General features: G+C 41.6%; 2 protein-coding genes across 6 annotated transcripts in view; one reads left to right on the forward strand and one right to left on the reverse strand.

Annotated features, from left to right (window-relative positions):
- LOC105688470 (rho-related BTB domain-containing protein 1) lies at positions 1-20,036 on the forward strand. Of its 5 annotated transcripts, none has more exons than XM_048650103.1 (16): positions 5,893-6,236; positions 6,339-6,497; positions 11,236-11,512; positions 12,151-12,254; positions 12,603-12,800; positions 12,874-13,081; positions 13,167-13,409; positions 13,527-13,612; positions 13,813-13,939; positions 14,083-14,217; positions 14,619-14,642; positions 15,140-15,293; positions 15,363-15,493; positions 15,581-15,823; positions 15,906-16,054; positions 16,198-20,036. In XM_048650103.1, the coding sequence occupies exons 3-16, from the start codon at positions 11,333-11,335 to the stop codon at positions 16,406-16,408; spliced, it is 2,193 nt and encodes a 730-aa protein (XP_048506060.1). In that variant the 5' UTR covers positions 5,893-6,236; positions 6,339-6,497; positions 11,236-11,332; the 3' UTR covers positions 16,409-20,036. The 5 variants fall into 5 exon arrangements, with proteins under 5 accessions (XP_012260252.1, XP_012260254.1, XP_048506060.1 ...); XM_048650104.1 differs by having other exon boundaries at positions 6,383-6,497; XM_012404829.3 differs by lacking the exons at positions 5,893-6,236; positions 6,339-6,497 and adding an exon at positions 1-1,327.
- LOC105688472 (H/ACA ribonucleoprotein complex subunit 2-like protein) overlaps positions 20,008-20,474 on the reverse strand; it is a 964-nt gene continuing 497 nt past the window's right edge. Inside the window, exon 3 of the mRNA XM_012404832.3 lies at positions 20,008-20,377. Within this exon, the coding sequence (XP_012260255.1) occupies positions 20,146-20,377 (232 nt within the window). The 3' untranslated portion in view covers positions 20,008-20,145. The remainder of the gene's footprint in view (positions 20,378-20,474) is intronic.

Genomic DNA, 20,474 nt, shown 5'->3' on the forward strand with positions numbered 1-20,474 from the left:
AGGCTAGCTACTGAGAAGGTTTTCCCGTTCGGGTCTGAACTTTCTTCGAATTTTCACGTCGATCAGGCGTCCGGGCTGAACTGGCCATCGGCATGGGTACCCCGGAGGAGTCCGGGGTGGTCCAGGTCAGCTAAGGAGAGGCGAACCGGGCCAGAGGGGTAACCAAACAGCCAAAAGTCTCCGTGGTTAGTAGCACTCGGATCGCGCCAGGGAGTGGAAACTCGGTGATCGTCCGATCGGTGAAAATCAACCTGTAGCTTTTTTTCTTTTAGCGTATCAGCCAGAAAATCGTCATTGGCCTGGTGGCAATTTTCCAAAGAAGATTTTCCATATGGTTTTCTGTAGGAATTATGCCCCACAGACTTCGGCCTGATATTGCTGTTCGGGATTTTGAAAACTAGGAAAGCACCCGGCTAGGCACCCAACGACCCTATGAAATTCTTAAGAAATCCACGAAATCTTGAAACGAAATTAATTTTCAAATTCCCGGAACAAGGGATAAATACGTAGGCCCGAGGAATTTTTTTTATTAGCTTTTGTTGGCTGCAGATGCCCGGGAGGAACGATTGTTACCGTTGGCGTTTGAAAAGCTCTTAAACTTCCTCTCAACCGAGGGCAGCATCGGTCCGAGTCGAAAGCTCGAGCTTAACGACGACAGTTGCTTTAAAAGTGTGCTCAATTCGAATGATTTCGAACAATGCGGACTTTCCGCAGTTCCGCGCACCCTTTTACAATTATGCAGTTCGCACGATCGGAGCGGCGATGCAGCTGGTCAAAAACTGTGGAACGAGGGAAGGCGCGAGGGAGGACAAATATTTCCAGCGGTTGAACCGCTCGTTTGATCCGACGAGACGTTGTTCGAACAGCAACGGAATTTATCTGCAGTTTTTTTAAGCACCACTGACGTCACGTAAATTTCACACGTTACGTTTGCTACGCCATCTTAGTAGTTGGTACCCGAGCGCCGCATTTTTTCTCTTCATCTGGTGCAGCCCCCAGTTCGTTGTCGTCGATGCACCTCGATGCAGTTTGCTGAAAAATACGCTCGCTCTCGCAGAGCCGATAAAAATAAGTTGTTCTTTCTCCTTCTAATCATTGAAACTGTACTCCAATTTAAACGAGACACGCGCGGATTTTAACATGTGAAATATATTGTATCACCGCTTCTGTGCTGCAAGTGCAGCTTTAAAATAAAAATAATTATTGATATCACCGTTACCTTTTTCTATTCTCTGTCATCTGTTCTTTTTTTCTTTTATCATTTATCGTGTCAATCGGTGATAATTGGACAAGGATATAAGGGCCGAAGTGGTAAAAGATTTGTTCGGTAAGTCTGAAAAACGTTCATGTAATTTTATGAAAAATTCGCCGAGAGTGCAACAGACTGCACCTGCGAAAAAATATTAACATGCAATCGGATTTATATGATCGACATTTCTTCATTTGGTTCCCTATATGAGGATTGAAATCGAAATTTTCAAAGAGAATATCCTCTAGGGTAGATCTGAATTCGAATTTGGATTTTTTCAAGTCTTGAAGATTCTCTTGTTACGACTACCCACATTCGTCCAGTCCTGTCAAAAATCTGACGAGATTTTTGGGTAATTTTACGAGAAACGTTGTAACCCGTGGATCGTTACAACGAGTAGTGTACAGTGTCGGGGTTGGTTGAAAAATAATAAAAAGCAAAAAACGACAACAGGTTTTCGTCTAGCTAAATAATTAAACAGGTACGCACAAGCGATTCGTTTTCTACTATCGTACATCACGTGAAAATAATAGCGATGCGAATAAAATATAAAAAAGTTTTTCGACGTCATTATTTTGCGCGGTCTGCGTGTGTTTATACAGTCGAAAACTACTTCAAATCGCCTATTCTTTGTCCGTTCACGTTCATTATCGTACGACGATGGGATCGTTTGCGTCGAAGCTTTCCAATTCAATGAATTGTAGAACTCTGATGACAATTTGACAATAAACGCCGGCATTCACCGACCTCCGGAGCTCGGATCATTCTACAACAGTGATTGACCGCAATTCAATCTACGAACATCCGGTGCAGCGAAAAAATCAACTCTCCCGTTTTTTAAATTCGTGGTCAAATCTGGGTTGCGTTTCACTCTCAGATGCTACCCTCCAAGTCAGACGATTCGATATCACGTGGCTAATTACACGACTCTTTTTCGAAACTTGAAGCTCAGGGGCTTGATTCGATGCAGAATTTACCTCCGAGAACAGCATGAAAATGGAGAAAATGAACAATAATTGCAGGTCACCGATCATTATGCGGTTTGCGGTAAAAAATATTCTCATTTGATCGATTGAAAAAAAAAAAAAAAAAAGAAGTCCAAGTCACGCATGTCATGGGAACATGGATGTGGGTACGACCGAAGCACGATTACATGTGATGCGTGATACATATAAGTTGAAAAGATTAGAACGATTTGAAAAATGTGTTTGACGACTTAATTGAGCTGAATTAACTCGCCAAGTAAACGCAAGCTCTTTCGCTCTACTCGGAACGGAATCAGAATTTGGAAAATTTAGTCGTTGAATAAAAAAATATCGAAATACTACGAATATATGTTACCAATGGTGATCGAATTTGGAAACTATCAAAATATTGTAGGAGAAGTTTTTCGTTGAATTTCGAAACGGCGATCGGTGCATCAGATTCGAGTTCGTTCTCGGCTCTGTGAGAGGTAAAATTTTGATACGACCAACGAAACTCGAGCCCCATGATTCATATAATTGATAAACGATGTGACCTCGAATTTGTTAATACCCTACAAACCGCAGAATCAACAATGCGACAGTTGCAACGCTATACGTTGCGGGAGTTGAACAAACATTATAATACCGCAGACGATGCTCTTTGTTCGCAATTATTAATTAACTTTTTCAATGCTTGTTGTATACGGAGCATGGGTATAGTATAAAATATAATAATATACATACATATATATATATATGTAGGTACACCGTTGGGTTTCGTACACATCTGCGCGCTTTTATTTCATTAACGATATAAGTACCGTCTACGACGAACGCCACATGAGTCGTAAAGCTACACAGTTTAAAAATTATCAAGTGAGATTACTACGACGATTCATTTCTAGATAACAATACGTGCGTCTCTCGAATTCCGCCGTTGCTATGCTTTCGACACGCGCAATAAAGAAAAACAATTACAGGGATGAGCATGTCCTTGGATTTTTCATCCGAATTCTAAGATGGATACTTCAAGCATTCCGAATTTCGCCGCGACTTGGTCCTACGCAAATTAATCCCGCGGTAGAAAGTTGACGCTGAGACTTATGGAGCGATGGCAAAAACTGTTTTAGAAAAGAAAAATGCACCGTTCATCGACCGTGAATTTAGCGACCGACCTTGACACCGAGTAAACGATCAAGGCTGCGAAGATATCCCAGGAGATCGATCGATCCTTTGTCTGACCTTTAAATGGCCGCGAAATGTCTCCCTTTCGCAGCTTCGTCGAGTGACATACCTCGGGTATCGTTGAAAGGGATGGGTGCATCGACGAAATGTCGCCGAATTTCATCAGGGACCTTTTTCCCTTTTACGGTGGAAATTTTGTTTTTCGAATTTTATCATCCGCGAGCGGAGGGCAACGTGCGTCGGTTCGTTACACGTAAATTGATTACGAGTCGCACTCGGGCACCGCGAAATGGCAAATTTCGTTCAACGGCGCTGCATCTGGCGTACAAAGCACGGGGCTGATGTAAGTTGAACGACCTTTGACAGACCAGAGTAAATGCCAGTAGCAGAAGAATCGCTAATTCCTGCAGTTGCGATATGCAGTTCTAAAACTGGCGTCACTTATCCAATAAATTCCAAATGCCAGAATGACACTAATAGAGTCAATCATCTTGCAAGAATGAACACGAGATAATATAATTGCGCTACGTTTGAGAAAATAAACGAGGAGTGAACGATAATGTTGCGAATCACCGTCTCGATCGTCCGAGCGAAAAAAAAATTACACCAACGATATTAGTTGAAAAGAAATTGGGAATTTCAGCGCTCCAAGCGTTGACTGAATATCGGATCAATCGACGCTCCTGCGAGACTAATTATCGTTATTTCCTAACATTCAAAAATGCAAGACTATATATAACTCCGATTATCTCTGCAGATCCTCTTCTCCGTGCAAAAACAAATCGAATTCCTTCGAATTTAATCGTTTGTAATTTTTTTTTTTCCCACCGACTCGAAAACTTTCCCCATCGCACCACTTTTCGGATCAAATATTAATTGACGGTATAAAATCTGCGGTATTCCAAAAATTGTTAATTTTGGGCGAACAAAATTCGCCCCTAATCTATAGCCGTATCCACATTGTATCTATATCCTGCGGTACCCGTTGTACAGGTGGGCCGAGGATTGATTTTTCGCCCGCTGACGTCATCCAGGACTCCGGCACTCGGCAGCGAGCAGCAGCGGCATTCAACGTGCGCACGGTCGCAGAACGATCGCAATAATACCGTCCGGATAGCTCGATTGGGCACCAGGGTGGTCCCGATGGCTACCGATTTTTTTAAACCTCGCAGAAAATGATAGAAAACTTTTCGGCGCTTCTGTCTATTGAACGATGTTTCGACGATTGCCCCGGTTGCGTGTCGAATTAATTTTTCACTCCTTCCGGTAGATCGACTTCCTCTTTTGGGCCTACATGTTCCTTTCATTCTGCATTCACTTCGTTCGTCTCCACCGATATTTTCTAACGAACGAAGATCGTTCGAATTTGCGAACTGAAGTTGAAAAATTTCTTTTCGAACCTCAGAGAAAGAGGCTCTGAATTGATATTAGATTTTTAATCGCCAACATATTTCACGGGGCATTCTGGAAATGAGAGTGATAAGGAAGAATAAAAAAGGAGGTTGTTCGAGAAAAAGGTATATTCTTGTGGATGAGATGACGACGGGAGCGTGAGTATTGGATATCGATAAAGATAGCTTTCGCGTCCAGCGGATATCCGCGTAATAAGGAATGGTAAAAAATAAAGCCCCATACCTCCGTCGACTTTACCAACTCGTGTCGCAGTTGAGTCACAACGCGCAGGGCAAGGATTATTCAGGGATCACTGACCAATCATTCAGAACTGACCTTGCGTATCCGGTAGGGTCAGTATTACATGCTTGTTACACGCGCGGTTTCGCCGTGAAAACCCTTTGCGGAAATATTCGCTCGTCCTTTGGTATATCCTGGCAACTTTCGATTACGCCAATACATTCCATACCGTCGAATCGTCCATTTTTCCTTCTCCGATTCGCAAGCCCTGCTGCACAATCGACTCAACGATACGAAAACCCACTTTATTTTTTACATCGGGCGAAATAACGGAGATCGAGATGTTACGAGGGTGGGCGGATGTTTTGCGCCGCAGGAGTAAAAGGCCATCGGAACGTAGGTGTAAAATGAGTGGGTATAAGGGTACGACATTTATCGAGCAGATGCAGCAGCTCCAGTTGCCAATCTTCTGTAGTCCGAGGGAGCCTGTATATTTATCTTCGGGAGTCACCTAGAGGGCGAAATAGATTAAGGGTAAAAATGTCGCGCGATCGTAGACGGGGCAAAAAATAGATAGCAGGGAATTATCGACGTAGGGGTGGTGTGTGTCTGCGTGTATTCGAGGCGGTGAGAGTTCGGAGAGTAGTTTTATGCGAAAGGGTTCTTCTATTTTCATTTTTTCATCTCTCCTCAGCGGCGATTGCGGCAAAAATGTCAATTTTTTTCGAGAGGAAATGGAACCACTCGGGGGATCGTATCTGACAAAAAAAAAAAAAAAAAAAAAAAAGAAAAGACCCCGTTGCAACCCCCGGTGATCGGTTCACGGTTTGGCGCCCGATGCCAACCTTCCATGGTCCGCGGTACGAAAGTTTCTCCGTCGCCCTCGGGATCAACGTCTCTTCCTTCGACCCGGTCCGTGCGGAAAATACGCCCTGCAGCATTGCGAATGACTAGAAGCCAGGACCTGACGACCGGCGTTCGCTACGCGGGGTCACGGCGCGGGTTCATTCAATGAACCATTCGAAGCTTTCGACGACGCGCGCCGAGACGTACCGACGCCCTCCGAACCGACGCCGACGAAGAGGAGACAGTCGTTGATGGGACGCGATCCGTTCACCGTGACCACGGACAATCCGGGGGAACCAAGGAGCACTCGATTTTTCAAATATAATTTAATCGTTCTTTCGGCCGTTCGATTGCAAAAGGTGTCAACACGCGAGGAGGCGTACGCCCGACATTCGCTCGGTGCACCGATCTAATTGTTTCTGATTTTTTTCCATTTTTTTTTCCCCGGTACCTCGTCTTAGTTTTCGCCACTTGTTTCTTCTTACCCTTTTATCACGCTCGCTAGGAAACCTCTTCCAAGGATTACGACCCTCGAATACCCTTCCGTCGACGCTGGAAGTATCGACTCCGCGTTACGGACACATCGTTTACTTGATTGCCGAGTCATTGCAGCAGTCAAGGTAGGTCGATCCGAAAACTTATCAGTCGAGACGATCAAAAGTCATGCGAAAATCATCGAGGAGTAGTTGTTGAAGGCTCGGGGTTTCGTCGGTCGTCGTGTTGCGAATGAAATTTCGGCTGCAGGTACCATCGAAATCCGAAGTGTGATAGGTGCCCTTTTTCTTCTCGCGTCAATTCATCGACTTCGTCTGAGGGAAATTTCTTCGGGACGAGTCAGATGATCGATGGATTGATCGTCCCTCGACACCTTCCTTTTCAGCGATCCAACGCGGACTTTCCGATTTCATTTCCGCCTGCCTACCCCATTCTCGTCCTCATATGGATTCGTCTCAATCTTCCCACACGGTCCATAAATAAATGACGATAACGATATTGTCGAAGATTGAAAGGTGTCAGCTATGAATGGGTTATTATCGTTTTTGGTACCGTTGACGGTAATGAAAAATAAATCAATGGATAGATAAAACATACAGGGTTACGAAACAGTACTTTAAGTGCGAGGAAATTGATCACTGTCTAGTTTCTCGACTAAACTGACGAATGCCGAGAAATGACGAATTTCCAATTACGGCACAATTGTCAAAATTATCGTGGAACGATACCGCGAGTGTCGTAGAAATTATCAAGTGGACGTCGTTCGTTCAATCCGGATTTTAATAATCGTGTACGCGAACGATAGTTCAGCTTTAAGATAAAGGCTTCGGAGTTCAGACCGTCTAGGGTAGACGGTAAAATTTATGCTTTACTGCAGCGTATTCCTATAGCTGTTGCGATTCAATTTTCATACCATTTTCACAACTCTTTTACCCGCAAGTTGAAAATAAGTTCTCGAGGGTATGTTGTGTACAACCGCGACCTTCGGTGTGTGAGGAAAACACGTAGCTGGGATTTCGGGAAAATTCATAGTTCGAGTTTGCTTTTCGTTCATTTTCACGGCACCCCCGTTTCTATATTGCGGTTTTCATTATTTCGAAAAGAGATTCGTTGCGTTATTTTGCCGCAGACATCTCTTCCCCGGCGTTTGTCTTCGATGAAAAACTATAGCGAGGCAACAAGGTCGAATTATTATACCGCCGTACGCTACGTAATGTGATCAAATTGAATTCTGTTAACAATTCTCCCCCATACCGAAACGTCATTTGTTGGGCTAGGAACAGGAAGCGGCACGTAGTCCGACTGTGAGAGAAAATTACCCTCGTTCATTTTAAAATGGTGAACGATACGTGGACGCTCGGAGCGTTCAATGAGAACCACGTGGTACCGCGAAGTGAATAGCGCGTGAACCACGAAGACGGAATTTTCAAGAATGGAGTTTGAAAAAACACTCCACCCGACCATTTCTCGATTTCATAACGGTTTCGGGTATATTCCCGTTCGCATTCCACTGTAATCTGATGTCGTATCTCACACGCATCGGCTGTTAAAGTACAGAAATATAGGTCGCGTCAATTTCGGGCGATCAAAATTCACTCTGTGCGAAAAAGGGTGAATCTGAGCAGATGGGAACATCGTGAGAAGAATTGTACGTTTCATTACCGGGCTGGAATCGTGAAATTTTTGGTTTCGTACTTCTGTATATATCTGAGACTCGTTAGGGAGGGTAGGGTACGCGCACCCCGGACCAGCGATAACGGTGACTCCAAGAAATTGATGTAGAAAAAATATTGCGATATATAAATTTTCCGAATGGTGTCAGAGCTGAAAGAACGACGAAAAAGGAGATGGAGAAAAAACAACAAACGGAACAAATAGATTCGGCGATGCGAATGCGGCAAAACCGGGTCGGAAAGTCGTTGAGTTTGCGCGGGAAGCCCCATATGTTGGCTACTAGCTCTATCGTCAAGTTTTCAGGAATTTCCGGCGCAACGAAAAGAGATGATTCACGTTTAAGTTGTAGCTTTCGAGTCGCCGACTTTTAACGCGAAAACTAAAAATGGTATCGCGAACGGTCGTCGCTACCTACAAGAAAATTAAGGGAACTAAAAAAGCTACCCCTTCGAACGAACATAGGGTGTCGACTGGGGTGGGTTAGAGAATAATTTTTTTTTTTTATTTTCTTAGCATGGGGGCACAATTTGTACCTTATGAAAAAGGAAAATTTTACAAATGTGGCAAATACTTTGAGGTAGCCCACTCGTTATTTGCATAAATAATTAATCAGGTGGGGTACTTTATTTTTGGTCAAAAATCATATGAAATATATAAAAATTGTCGATTGTGATTTCCAAAATAATCTACTCCAGCAATCGATCGAGTAATCATCAATTATTCGCTGTTGGGAGCAGAAAAATTAAGACATATCGATTGGTTTTAGTCGTAGACCCACTTTGACTCGTCGCAATCCATGCATGCGGCGAAATATTCGAATTCTCGGTCTACGAGGGGCCCGAGCTTACAATTAGCTGGAGTCAGGTAGCCACGGGCGCGCGGTTTGTTGTGGGGCGTCACCTCTGCTCAGCCCCCAAGGTGACGTCTCACAACAAAGCGCTACGCTGCTGACTACTTTTGACTCGAGCAAAGCTCGGGGGCTCGCTGGTAAATTGAAGAATTCGAATATTTCGACCCATGCATGGATTGCGATAAATCAAAGTGGGTCTACGACTAAAACCACTCGATATGTCTTGTAATTTTTCTGCTCCCAACAGCGAATAATTGATGATTACTCGATCGATTGCATGAGTAGATGATTTTGGCTTTCAGATTTAGATTCCTGAGCTGATTATATGTGAGATTACTCTTGAAGAAGCAACAAAAAAATTCGATTTTTGAGCAAAAAATAAACCATTCTTTTAATTGGGTTTAATATGCTTTTCTTACGTATTTTGACCTCAGAAATCCGAATCTGAAAGAAAAATTGATCCATCTCTGAAATTGACCGAGTTATCGCCAATTTTCAGCTTTTTGGGGTCAAAAATAAAAAATTGATGTTTTAGTCTATCTCAATGTAATTTGAACTCAGGAATCCGAATCCGAACGAAAAATTAATCTATCTGCAAAAATGACCGAGTTATCCCCATTTTTTCGCATTTTTTGGTACAAATTTGAGGATATCTCGAAGGGAAAAAATCGTAGCTCAATTTGGACAACGGATTCGTGTTCCTGGGGTCAAAATACATAAGAAAAGAGCCATACGATCAATTTTTTAAAATAAAAATTTTTGGCCAAAATTTGAGATTTTTCCAAGAGGTACCCCTTACGATTTTTTCAAATTTTGACCAAAAATTTTTATTTTTTAAAATTGATCGTGTGGCACTTTTCTTATGTATTTTGACGTCAGGAACACGAATTCGTTGTCCAAATTGAGCTACGAATTTTTCCCTTCAAGATATCTCCATTTTTATGGTAAAAAATGCGAAAAAATGGGGATAGCTCGGTCATTTTTGCAGATAGATCGATTTTACTTCCAGATTCGGATTCCTGAGATCATAATACATAAAGATAGACTAAATAATCATTTTTTTATTTTTGACCCCAAAAAGCTGAAAATTGGCGATAACTCGGTCAATTTTAGAGATAGATCAATTTTTCTTCCAGATTCGAATTCCTGAGGTCAAAATACGTAAGAAAAGCATATTAAACCCAATTAAAAGAATGGTTTATTTTTTGCTCAAAAATCGAATTTTTTTGTTGCTTCTTCAAGAGTAATCTCACATATAATCAGCTCAGGAATCTAAATCTGAAAGCTAAAATCATCTACTCATGCCATCGATCGAGTAATCATAGGGTGGAAAAAATTTTATAGCTGGAAGTACCTCACTTGATTAATTATTTATTCAAAAAATGAGTGGGCTACCTCAAAATGTTAAGTAAAAAATTTTTTCCACATTTGAAAATTTGTTTTTTTTTATAAGGTACAAATTCTGCCCCTATGCTAAAAAAATTAAAAAAAATTTTCTTCTCAACCCACCCTAGTGTCGACCCGGGGGTGGTGAGCTCCGACTCCCTCGCAGTTCCGAATTTCGTGTATAATAATAAGAGCTATAACAAAAATGATGGTGATAAACACGAGGCGTTATTCCTGTAATGACTCGTGCCACGAAATCGCGTGTCATTGAAAATGCGTGAGGTCGACTCCTTATTTAGCGCAATATTTCTGACAAATTGGTACAACGACAGCCGACAGCCGACAGGACTGAAATAGATTATCACCAATCGTTGGATATTTGTAGTTTTCATGTACCAGAAGGGACGTTGAACCCCCTCCGTCAAACGGATAACGTTTTGAATTGTTTTCGAAAAACGTCGACGAATCGGATGACCAACGATTGAGAAACGGGAACCAACAACCCCTTTGACTTTGGGAAGATAATGTAAAATGTATCCTACAAACAGCGATAGCCTACGACGAATTTAGTTCCGATATTTTATCGGCACCTCAAGACCTCAACCTGGTCTATAGTCGCAGCGATTGTATAGGTATGTATGTACGTGTTCATCAACCGTCGCAGGGTTAAGGCGAGGAGATTGTAGAGGTTGGCTCTAAATATAGAGAATCAGACGCGCGGGGTCAAATCAATATCTACCTAGTACATGCATTTAACGGTAACAGTGTACTATTACATATCTTTAACCCCTCAAACAAATTACTGATTTATTTACACAACGTTTTCACCCCCCCCGGTCCCGCTGTCGGCGAACACCGTCATTTTCAAACACCGACGGTGCTTACCTTTAATTATCAAATAAATTTTCACTCCTCCCTTTTTTTTTTTCTTTCTCTTTTTCTCTGTCCTTTAGAACGAATGTGGTTCGAGCTACCGACCAGAGTGACAGACGCAGGTCTGGACGGAGAGAAAAAGAACGATTGGATGAGAAACGGTGTTAATTGCCGGTGATGGACAATGAACAGCCGCACCAGGAACTGGTCAAGTGCGTCGTCGTGGGGGACACGGCCGTTGGAAAAACTCGTCTGATATGCGCAAGGGCTTGTAACAAACAAGTGTCTCTTTCGCAGCTTCTAACGACACACGTACCCACCGTCTGGGCCATCGATCAGTACAGAATTTACAAAGATGTAAGTTAAATTTCGGTGAGACGAGCCGGCGAGAAAGTGAAACGTGCAGTTTCTAGATGCCCTCGCGAGCGAGAACGCGATATTCGGGTTTATTCAATTCTCAGACTCAGAACTTGGGTAATTTTCACGGACTTCGAGTTTTTTCTATCATCTCTCGTCACGCACCAGACGTTTGGATTTAATCTCTATTTCATCGACAGGTGACCGCACACCGTGCATGCTCACACACCGTATTCAACCGATACTGATCTAAATTTTTTTCGCCTCGCATGTCGCGGGACACTTATAATTTCAATCTCCTACTGGCTCGTCGACGTCTTTCTTCTGAGCTTTATTTCCAGCTGACACTTTTACCGGCTTATCAATTTAGCTGGCGGCCGGGTCGTGATCGAAAATCGAATTGCTTTTCAGTTCCGGTTTACGTGGCACCGTTAATCAAGTTTGTCATCTCGGTGCTTCGCCCCCCTTCCTCGTATTCCATCAACTTTTCTCATTATCCGATCCCCCGCGGACTGCCGCGGAATGTGACGAAAACTTCGAACGCGATCACCGTCCGTCTTCCGGACCCCGTCGGTTGCATTCGCAAAACTTGCAGTCTAGCGAAAGATGACCGTAATGTTGATTTCTATTCTTTCAAGGTCCTCGAACGCTCGTGGGAAGTGGTCGACAACGTGAACGTCTCCCTCAGGCTATGGGACACTTTCGGAGACCACGAGAAAGACCGACGATTTGCTTACGGCAGGTAAACATCGCAAGACTCACGCTCGCCACTCTAGTTTCATAACTTTTCCAACATCACCGGGTTACCTAACCAGACCAGCCCTCTCTAACGCAATCCTACGTATATCGATACAATAAACACGCTAATCCCCCGCGAACTAGGCAAGCGAAACGAACAGCAAAACCAGCTAGGTACTACCGAACGACAGTCGAAGGATATCGATTACATCGGTTTAGAAATTTCTCTACTTGTACAGCTCGCCTCCGTCTTGAACAATAATTCTCTTCAAAGTTCCGTTGCCCTCCCCACAATGTTCGATTCAAATGCCACGGATAAACACTTTTTCACGTCGTTCGATGGTCTGCACAGATCGGACGTGGTGCTGCTATGTTTTTCCATAACAAATCCGGTGTCATTGAGGAATTGCAAGGCGATGTGGTACCCGGAGATCCGTCGCTTCTGTCCTCAAACACCGGTTCTCTTGGTCGGTTGCAAGAATGACCTTCGTTACATGTACAGGGACGAAACTTACCTGAGTTATTTCAGAGACAGGAGTCCCTTCGTCAGGTGAGTCGACTTGTCGTCCGCACCTGTGAAGTTTGTTCCTAAACGGTCCCAACCCAATTTCGGACCTTTTCAGAGCGACGCGGAAGAGCGACCTGGTAATGCCCGACCAGGCGAGATCCGTGGCAAGAGAACTCGGCGTCTATTACTACGAGACGAGCGTTTTCACGTACCACGGGGTGAACGAGGTATTCGAAAACTCGATCCGAGCAGCCCTAATTGCGAGGAGACAACAACGATTCTGGATGACAAATTTGAAAAGAGTCCAACGACCTCTTCTTCAGGTACGAGCTCCTTCCCGTAAAGATTCACATTTTGAGAGAGAAAATTTCGACGAATCAAACAAAGCTTGGCTTCCCACGTCTGCAGGCTCCGTTCTGTCCACCGAAGCCGATTCCACCGGAAGTTTCTCTCGCCCCGAGTACCTACGAGGAAAACTTCAAGGCTTTATGGATGAAACCGGTGCACACCGACGTCATACTGGTAGCTGGAGGAACGTCTTTTCCAGCGCATCGTTGCCTACTCGCGGCAGCTTCACCAGCTTTTCACTGGCTATTCTCCATTGAACTTGTGCAGGAACTGACACCGCGCAGCTCTAGCGAGTCGAGCATGGTAATTTTCACGAGCTTTCATTCGATAAACGATTCACGACGTGATTTCTCTTAAAACTCACCCCTGTTGTCTGTTTTTTTTTTTTGTCTATTTTATTTTTCTCTTGTAACATTTCAGGTGAGCACTTTCGGGGAAGCGACGGTCGGGGATTTCAATGACGATACGGAATGTCTGATACGTGTCGATCAGTGCAAACCTGCCAAGTAAGGAAATATTCTATCGATTCTGATGCAAAAAATGACAAATGGTATATCGCACGTACGACAGTTTGAATTCGGGGGTAATCGAAAAAATCTAAAATTCCCAGACTCGAGAGAATGTCGGTGGTCTTTTTGACGTCCCTTTATCGCAGGGTTCAATCGCGAAGGGTGATTTTAATCATTTTCGAAACTGTTCTATACAGAGTCTGGGAGCAACTGAAACGACGTTCCAGTTTCCAAGTGCTTCCGACGATGGACAATCACAGGAAACCTATGGGAGCAGTGCGAGAATTCAATCACCCAGCTTTCCAGAATATCAGAGTATCTCTGGTGAGTCGCAAGAAATTATTCAAAGAGGAAATGAGACTCCCGTTCCTCTGTCTCTGGAGGAGGAATTTAATTACTGGAATATCGCGTCACCGCCATCGCCGATAATCATCGGTATTCTAAATACTTTAAATTATTATTGGCAGACTGAAAATTCTAGCAACGTACAACAGCAAACGATCGTCGTGACGCTGTCTAAAGTCATAACGCCACCGGCGATGCAACAATGCTTGCAGTTCATATACGCTGGAAGCCTCGACAAGCGGTACAACGATCTGCAGGTAATTACACCATCCGGAAATCCCTTCCGATTACCCGCAACGACGATTTTCAACCGCAAGCTATTCAATTACCAAATATTACATACATGACATCGTGTTCGTTTCTTTTTTTTTTCCCCGTAATTCCGATTGTGAGAATGACGATATATCCAAAACTGCACACTGAGTTGGAAGCCTGAAAGTATGCTAACTCAAGCCTGAGAAAAATTCTGTTCCGGCAAATGAAAAAAAGAGTAAAATGAGTATTTGAATCAATGAGTACACACTACCACGTTAATGTAGCGCCGATTGGAATTCCGATGGGATTTATAGAGGTGTCAATGATATCCGTGACCGTGGACCCGAATCGGAATGCAATTCTAGTTCGTTTACCTGATATCAAAAATACTGTGTTCTTTCAGACAGCTCCTATCGGTCTCCTACTGGTTAGTAGTACCACACAAGCTACTATAGACGTTTAAATAACATAGTTGATACGCTACTGGTATGTACGTTGAGATATGATAATATGTCCGCCTGAAGTGATCGTAGCGGTAGCATCATATTAGGATATTGAATATCACGTTTTATTTTACATTTCACAGCATTTTAGATACCCGCATCAGCTCCATAATGTACTTTGAGCATGAAAAATCGCGTTTCTGAAACGCAACGATTTTTAATTGTGTCCTCCTGAGTAATATAACATCAATAACGTCTCTCTGAATATCATACGTTTCTTATTGTTTAAAGTCATGCGTGCGTCTTAGCGATCAAAATCCTAATGGCGAAAAGCATTAGAGTCATTCATCGACCAGTGTTCGGTTATTAGGTCACCTCTGTACATAAAGACATACCTACTACATTGTTATGGATCATCAATCACTGTGATTATATTACGCGATAAAATCAACCGACTACCGAGGATTGATAATCTGTGCAGGAAATAAGACAGGCTGCTGAATTTCTGAAGCTACCTCAACTCCTGATGGTACTGAACAACATACAAACGAGGGAGCAATTTTACAACAGCAATCTCAACAACCAGTACAAGGTGGTTGTCAGGCAACGCTTGGAGGACATTTGCCTCAGAGAAGGTGAAAGATTGTTTCAAGAATTTCATAAAAAAGTCTTCGAAAGTTATTCTCTAAATAATGGACTTGTAGGACTCTTTGCCGATGTCATGTTCGAACTGGATGATGGAATCATGCCGGCGCATCGAGCTATACTGACCGCCAGATGCGACATGATGAAGGCAATGTTTTCCGGTGACTTTCGCGAAAGTAGTGCTAAGGTGGTGCGTAAAGACGACCGTATTTTTCACCAATTAGAATTTATAGTTTTACATGGAAATTTTATACTTCTGTTATTTTTCCCCCCGCAGATAGTGTTCCCGGGGGTCAGAGAGTACACTTTCCATAAGCTGCTCTGCTATATCTACACGGATGAAGTGCCGGCAATTTCGTCGGCTCGATGTCTGAATCTCCTCGAGTTGGCGAACCGTCTTTGTCTACCTCGTCTGGTTAATTTGGTTGAGAATCGAGTCATCGAGGATCTCGATTTGCTCTCCCAGAACGACGGAAACGAAGCCGTTGAAAATTGTCTGAGGCTACTAGAGCCCTGCAAGGTAAATGTAGAGCAATGTTCTCTCAAAATATGAATATTTACTCGCATCTTGAAAGTAAAATCGTGTCTGCATCTGATTTCAGTTGCACAACGCCGACCAGCTTGCCGACTGGTGTATGAATCATTTATGCGTAAACTACAACAAGTTGTGTAAAATGTCACCACGAAGCGTTCGTCTTTTGCATCCTGAAAATCAGGAGTATTTGAACGAGCACCGCTGGCCACCCGTCTGGTAAATTTTACTTGTAAAAACTGTTCACGTCGAAAGTTTAACGAATTTTTAGTTTCGCGGAGTCGCGCAATGTCTGTTGGAACCTTCCAAAGCCTCCCCGACTCTAAAAAATCACCCCTTGATACGACTTGTCAATTGTCCAGGTACTTGAAGGACTACGATTACTATCAGAAATGTCTGGCGGAGCAGGATAAGGAGAACAAACCAACGTTAAAACGTAACCGTAACCAATCCGGTTGCCTCTGTTTTACGGGTTCGACAAAAGCTAGACGCGAAGCGGCAACTCCTGCGAGTGAAACTCCTGCGGATCGACCACTCTTCGACGCTTCGACAGAATCTGGTGAACCGGTATGACAGGAACAAGGCGGCTCTAGCCGCTCGGTCAGGTTCATCCTGATCCTCCCGGTGCTGATGGTATTCATCTGCACCATTTTTACCATTTTGATACTGCTACAGATTTATACTTAAGTACATCTCGATTATATATACCATAAAATACATTATTATACACATACGTTAGATATTGATAGGTTGTAAGATCGCGACCGATATTCATCGAATTCATTTCTTACGCGTTGATATACCTTTTCACAATCCGCTGTGCCAGTCACATGATCAATTCTAACATACGTTTAAATGTGTTATTCCAAACGTTCCCGTTACGTTACATTACATTATTGTCATATTACGTACATCTACCTACCTACTATGAAAGTGAATCGATTTCTCTGCTCGCGTGATCGTTCGCCGATTTAAAATAAATGATGATACGATATCTTCTCAACTCTGGTGCCGTAGAATTCTCGGCTTTCAGCTCGTTATCATTACAATTCGATAATACCTGTTTGATGTAGATTACTTTGAGCACTGCGTTCATAAATTTACAAATTTCCGAATACAGAGCAAGAAATTAAATAAATCAACAGCAGCAACCTGCGATTAAGGGTCCAAAACACTTAGGACTTAGTGAGGAATCTTAGCATCCGATAATTTTGAGAACTGCGAATTTTTGCTTCTTGAATTTGATCGATTATCCAAATTTCTCAACATCTAATGCTAAGACGAGACCCCGGAAATAAAAAAATTGCGTATAATTCAATCTGAAATTCAAAATGCGAATTGCGAAAAGCGGTCATAATTTTCAGCACAAAATGATTCGACTCAAGATACACATGAAGATCAGTACCAGGAAGAGTGTTACAGGAGTGGTCGATTTGTATTTGAGGAAATTTAAAAATGAATGAAGCATTTCGGGGATAATTTGCTTCCGATGGATATACGATAACGAATTTTTTAATTGCTCACGATATTTCACGATTTCACCAACCGCGATATGTACTATAGGTATATTTTAGAGGGTGTTTCGCTACAGTTCTTCGATACTAGACTATCATTTTATTCCGTCGCCCTGTTCATACATCATATCAATTCACCAACGTCGATTCGCGCATTAAAATCGTATCAACCGTAATAATCAAGAAGAAATAAACACTAAAATCACGGATCTGAGAAACCTCGCGAGACAGGTAGCTGATAAAAATAAAGAAAAAAAAGAAAACAGAATAAAAATTCATCGGAGCAGCTGATCCGATAATGTGTTGATGCAGAATCAATATCGCGCTTGCATGCAAATAGAATCCCACTATCCATCTATTCTCATAGAATGAAAAACGAAAAGAATCACGTGGATTGAAGTAGAATAATAATCTAATCAGCCGAGATTTTTTACTCACATAAGTCGCAAATAGCCAAATATAGTACAAATTAAAATCTCAAATTATCTAACGCTAACGGCGAAGAAAATTATATGCCTGCAGCATTTTTCCATAATCTGATAGGCAGGGAAATGAAATTATTCCGAATTAATTGGTCACGACAGGCGACTTATTTAATTAACCAAGTAGGTATACCGCGCTTTTTGAAGGTATTTTCGAAAGCCAACTATTCATGCCTACCTATTCAGAATGAATATAAAACAACAACGTGATTTTCATTGTCCAAAATATTCATTGAAAAATACCTACATTCAGCGTGATGTGATAACTTATTTGTTAGTTGCAGTTTTCCACGTACCGAAAAATAGTTCTATTGCAATAAACGAACCCTGAGAAAAGAACGTAATATATGGTCATTGTTTTTCCAACGAATCGACTATGTGAACAATAACTTATAATTATTATTTCTGTGCTTTTATAATTACCGACTTTGGTGTTTTTCTTTTCAAATTTTAAATTTAGAAATTTTTTTTAATTACTTCAAAATCACCCACGAGCGAACATGCTTCGATTGTAGATACTTTTATATGACGGAGCATTGATCACTTCGCGTTTGTACGTGTGTATAGATATGAATAAGATATTTGTTAGATCATTTGACGAATAATAGAAACACTTTCGATATGGAAGCGCAAGCTAAGGAAAAATCAACATCTGTGTAAGACGTTGTAGAAACGATAGCAGCGATTAAATTTATGTAATATAAGCGAATATAGAATCATTTAGGATCATTCAACATGAAGAATTTAGTACTGACTAAGTTGGATTGTCAATGATTAAATATTCGTCGTTCGAAAATCAATCGTAACTACTCAAATCTCAATATTATGGATCACTCACGCTGCACTCTTGAGGGTACGTATCCAAAGATATAATTCAATTGTGAAGATACGCTAAGAATTATCCTCGCTTACAATATAAGTAAGAAAATAAACGATTAGGACACTTGATTTTGACTAATATCTTACGTAAGATAATCAGTAAGCAATACGGATAAATTTCATTATAATTATTAAGACGAGTGATATGAAATCTGAGAACACTCTATAATAATTGCTAAAGTTGTCTGAAAGAACGTTAATCCGAATTATCACAAGCAATGAATTTGCACAAAGAAAAGAAAAGTGAGACGTAAGCAAATTTGTTAATCGTAGACCGATAACTTAGCATAGGAGAAAAACAACCGATAATACTTTAGCGAGTTAGCGAGATTTCATTAAAATGATGAATAATTCATACAAAAAATACCATGAATTCCTTCGAAACATTCCACTAGTGTGTAAAAATTAATGTATAGGGGATCGTACAATGATTTTATATCGCAACTCAAAATGTTGTCGAACAGATTTTACGACCAGTCTTCAAATTACAGAAGGTACAATGATGTCACTGGCATGCATTTCTTATTCGAAACTTTTTGCAAGTCTTACATTAAATGTCTTGTCATGAAAAAGTGTAACATGTAATTTTTCGTACGCTGTAAATGGTCCTCTGATTAGCTCATTGATTCATATCAAGCGACTTAGAAGCGACTTAGTACTGCCTTTCAGTACAGGCAAAGCCTCAATGTTGGGTACCAAGTTAGGTAAGGATATTAACATACGTCCTAGTTTAATGCTACGTCAATTTTCATGTCAATGTAATCCTTACAATTCAGATACGTGTATATTTTCTACTGATGTTCGGCATTCTACTGTAACTAACGATAAGGAATATTGAAAACGTCGCAGAGATACCGTTAGGTTACGAAACACACTATTGCAATCATTACAATCACTGTAGGTGATCTGCAAAATGATCAGGAAAATTCAACCAGCTAATTTGACGATATTGGCAGAACGAATGAATGATGATATATCTGTTCATTTTATTCTTAAAAATGGGAAATCGCAGATTTGCTGCTCATTTTGCTCACATTGTGTGAAAAGTATCCTGCTTTTTCTTTAATCAAAACTCTGTTTGGTTTCCCACAATGTGTATTGGAAGGGAAAATATGGTATTATTAACTTATTGGTCGTCTAGTAATCTGTAATAGCTGGGATATGGCTGATGTAGATTCTCGCATCAGTTGTAACACCAAAAACGATGTCATCGAAACAATAAAAATAATTAATAGCTTGAGAAAGAATTGGAGGAGATGGTGAATTAATCATAAGCTAATACAAATGTAGGAAAACGTTTCGTAATAAAAAAAAAATCTCATTTTATATCACCTAATTTCATTCCATACGTGGATATTCCAGTTGTAGAAACTCACGCCATTTATTATTCTATACATTAAATCGATTATGTTGTCCCAAATGTGGGAAATATAACTTACAACGGCAGCGCCAATTTGACCATTTCTTTTTTGATTTCATCGTAGAGATCTTTGTATTCTGGGTGCTCCTTGATAAGCACCATTAAACTACCACGTTTCACGCCCATCGCCACTCCGATATCTTGTCGGGACGGTGTATAACAATACGGAATGTCTTTGTCTTCACAAACAGCCGGCAAGTGACACATTATCTCTATTGGCGTAACATCTCCCGCAAAAACTACCAGCCTAATGGACGAGAATAAAAATCAAGTGGTCATAAATAATAGAAAAACCCTATGTGTATGGTTCACATTTACTAAGAATGAGAAGTCAATACTTCATC

This window comes from Athalia rosae, chromosome 2, assembly GCF_917208135.1.
Source record: "Athalia rosae chromosome 2, iyAthRosa1.1, whole genome shotgun sequence".
Classification (NCBI taxonomy): domain Eukaryota; kingdom Metazoa; phylum Arthropoda; class Insecta; order Hymenoptera; family Athaliidae; genus Athalia; species Athalia rosae.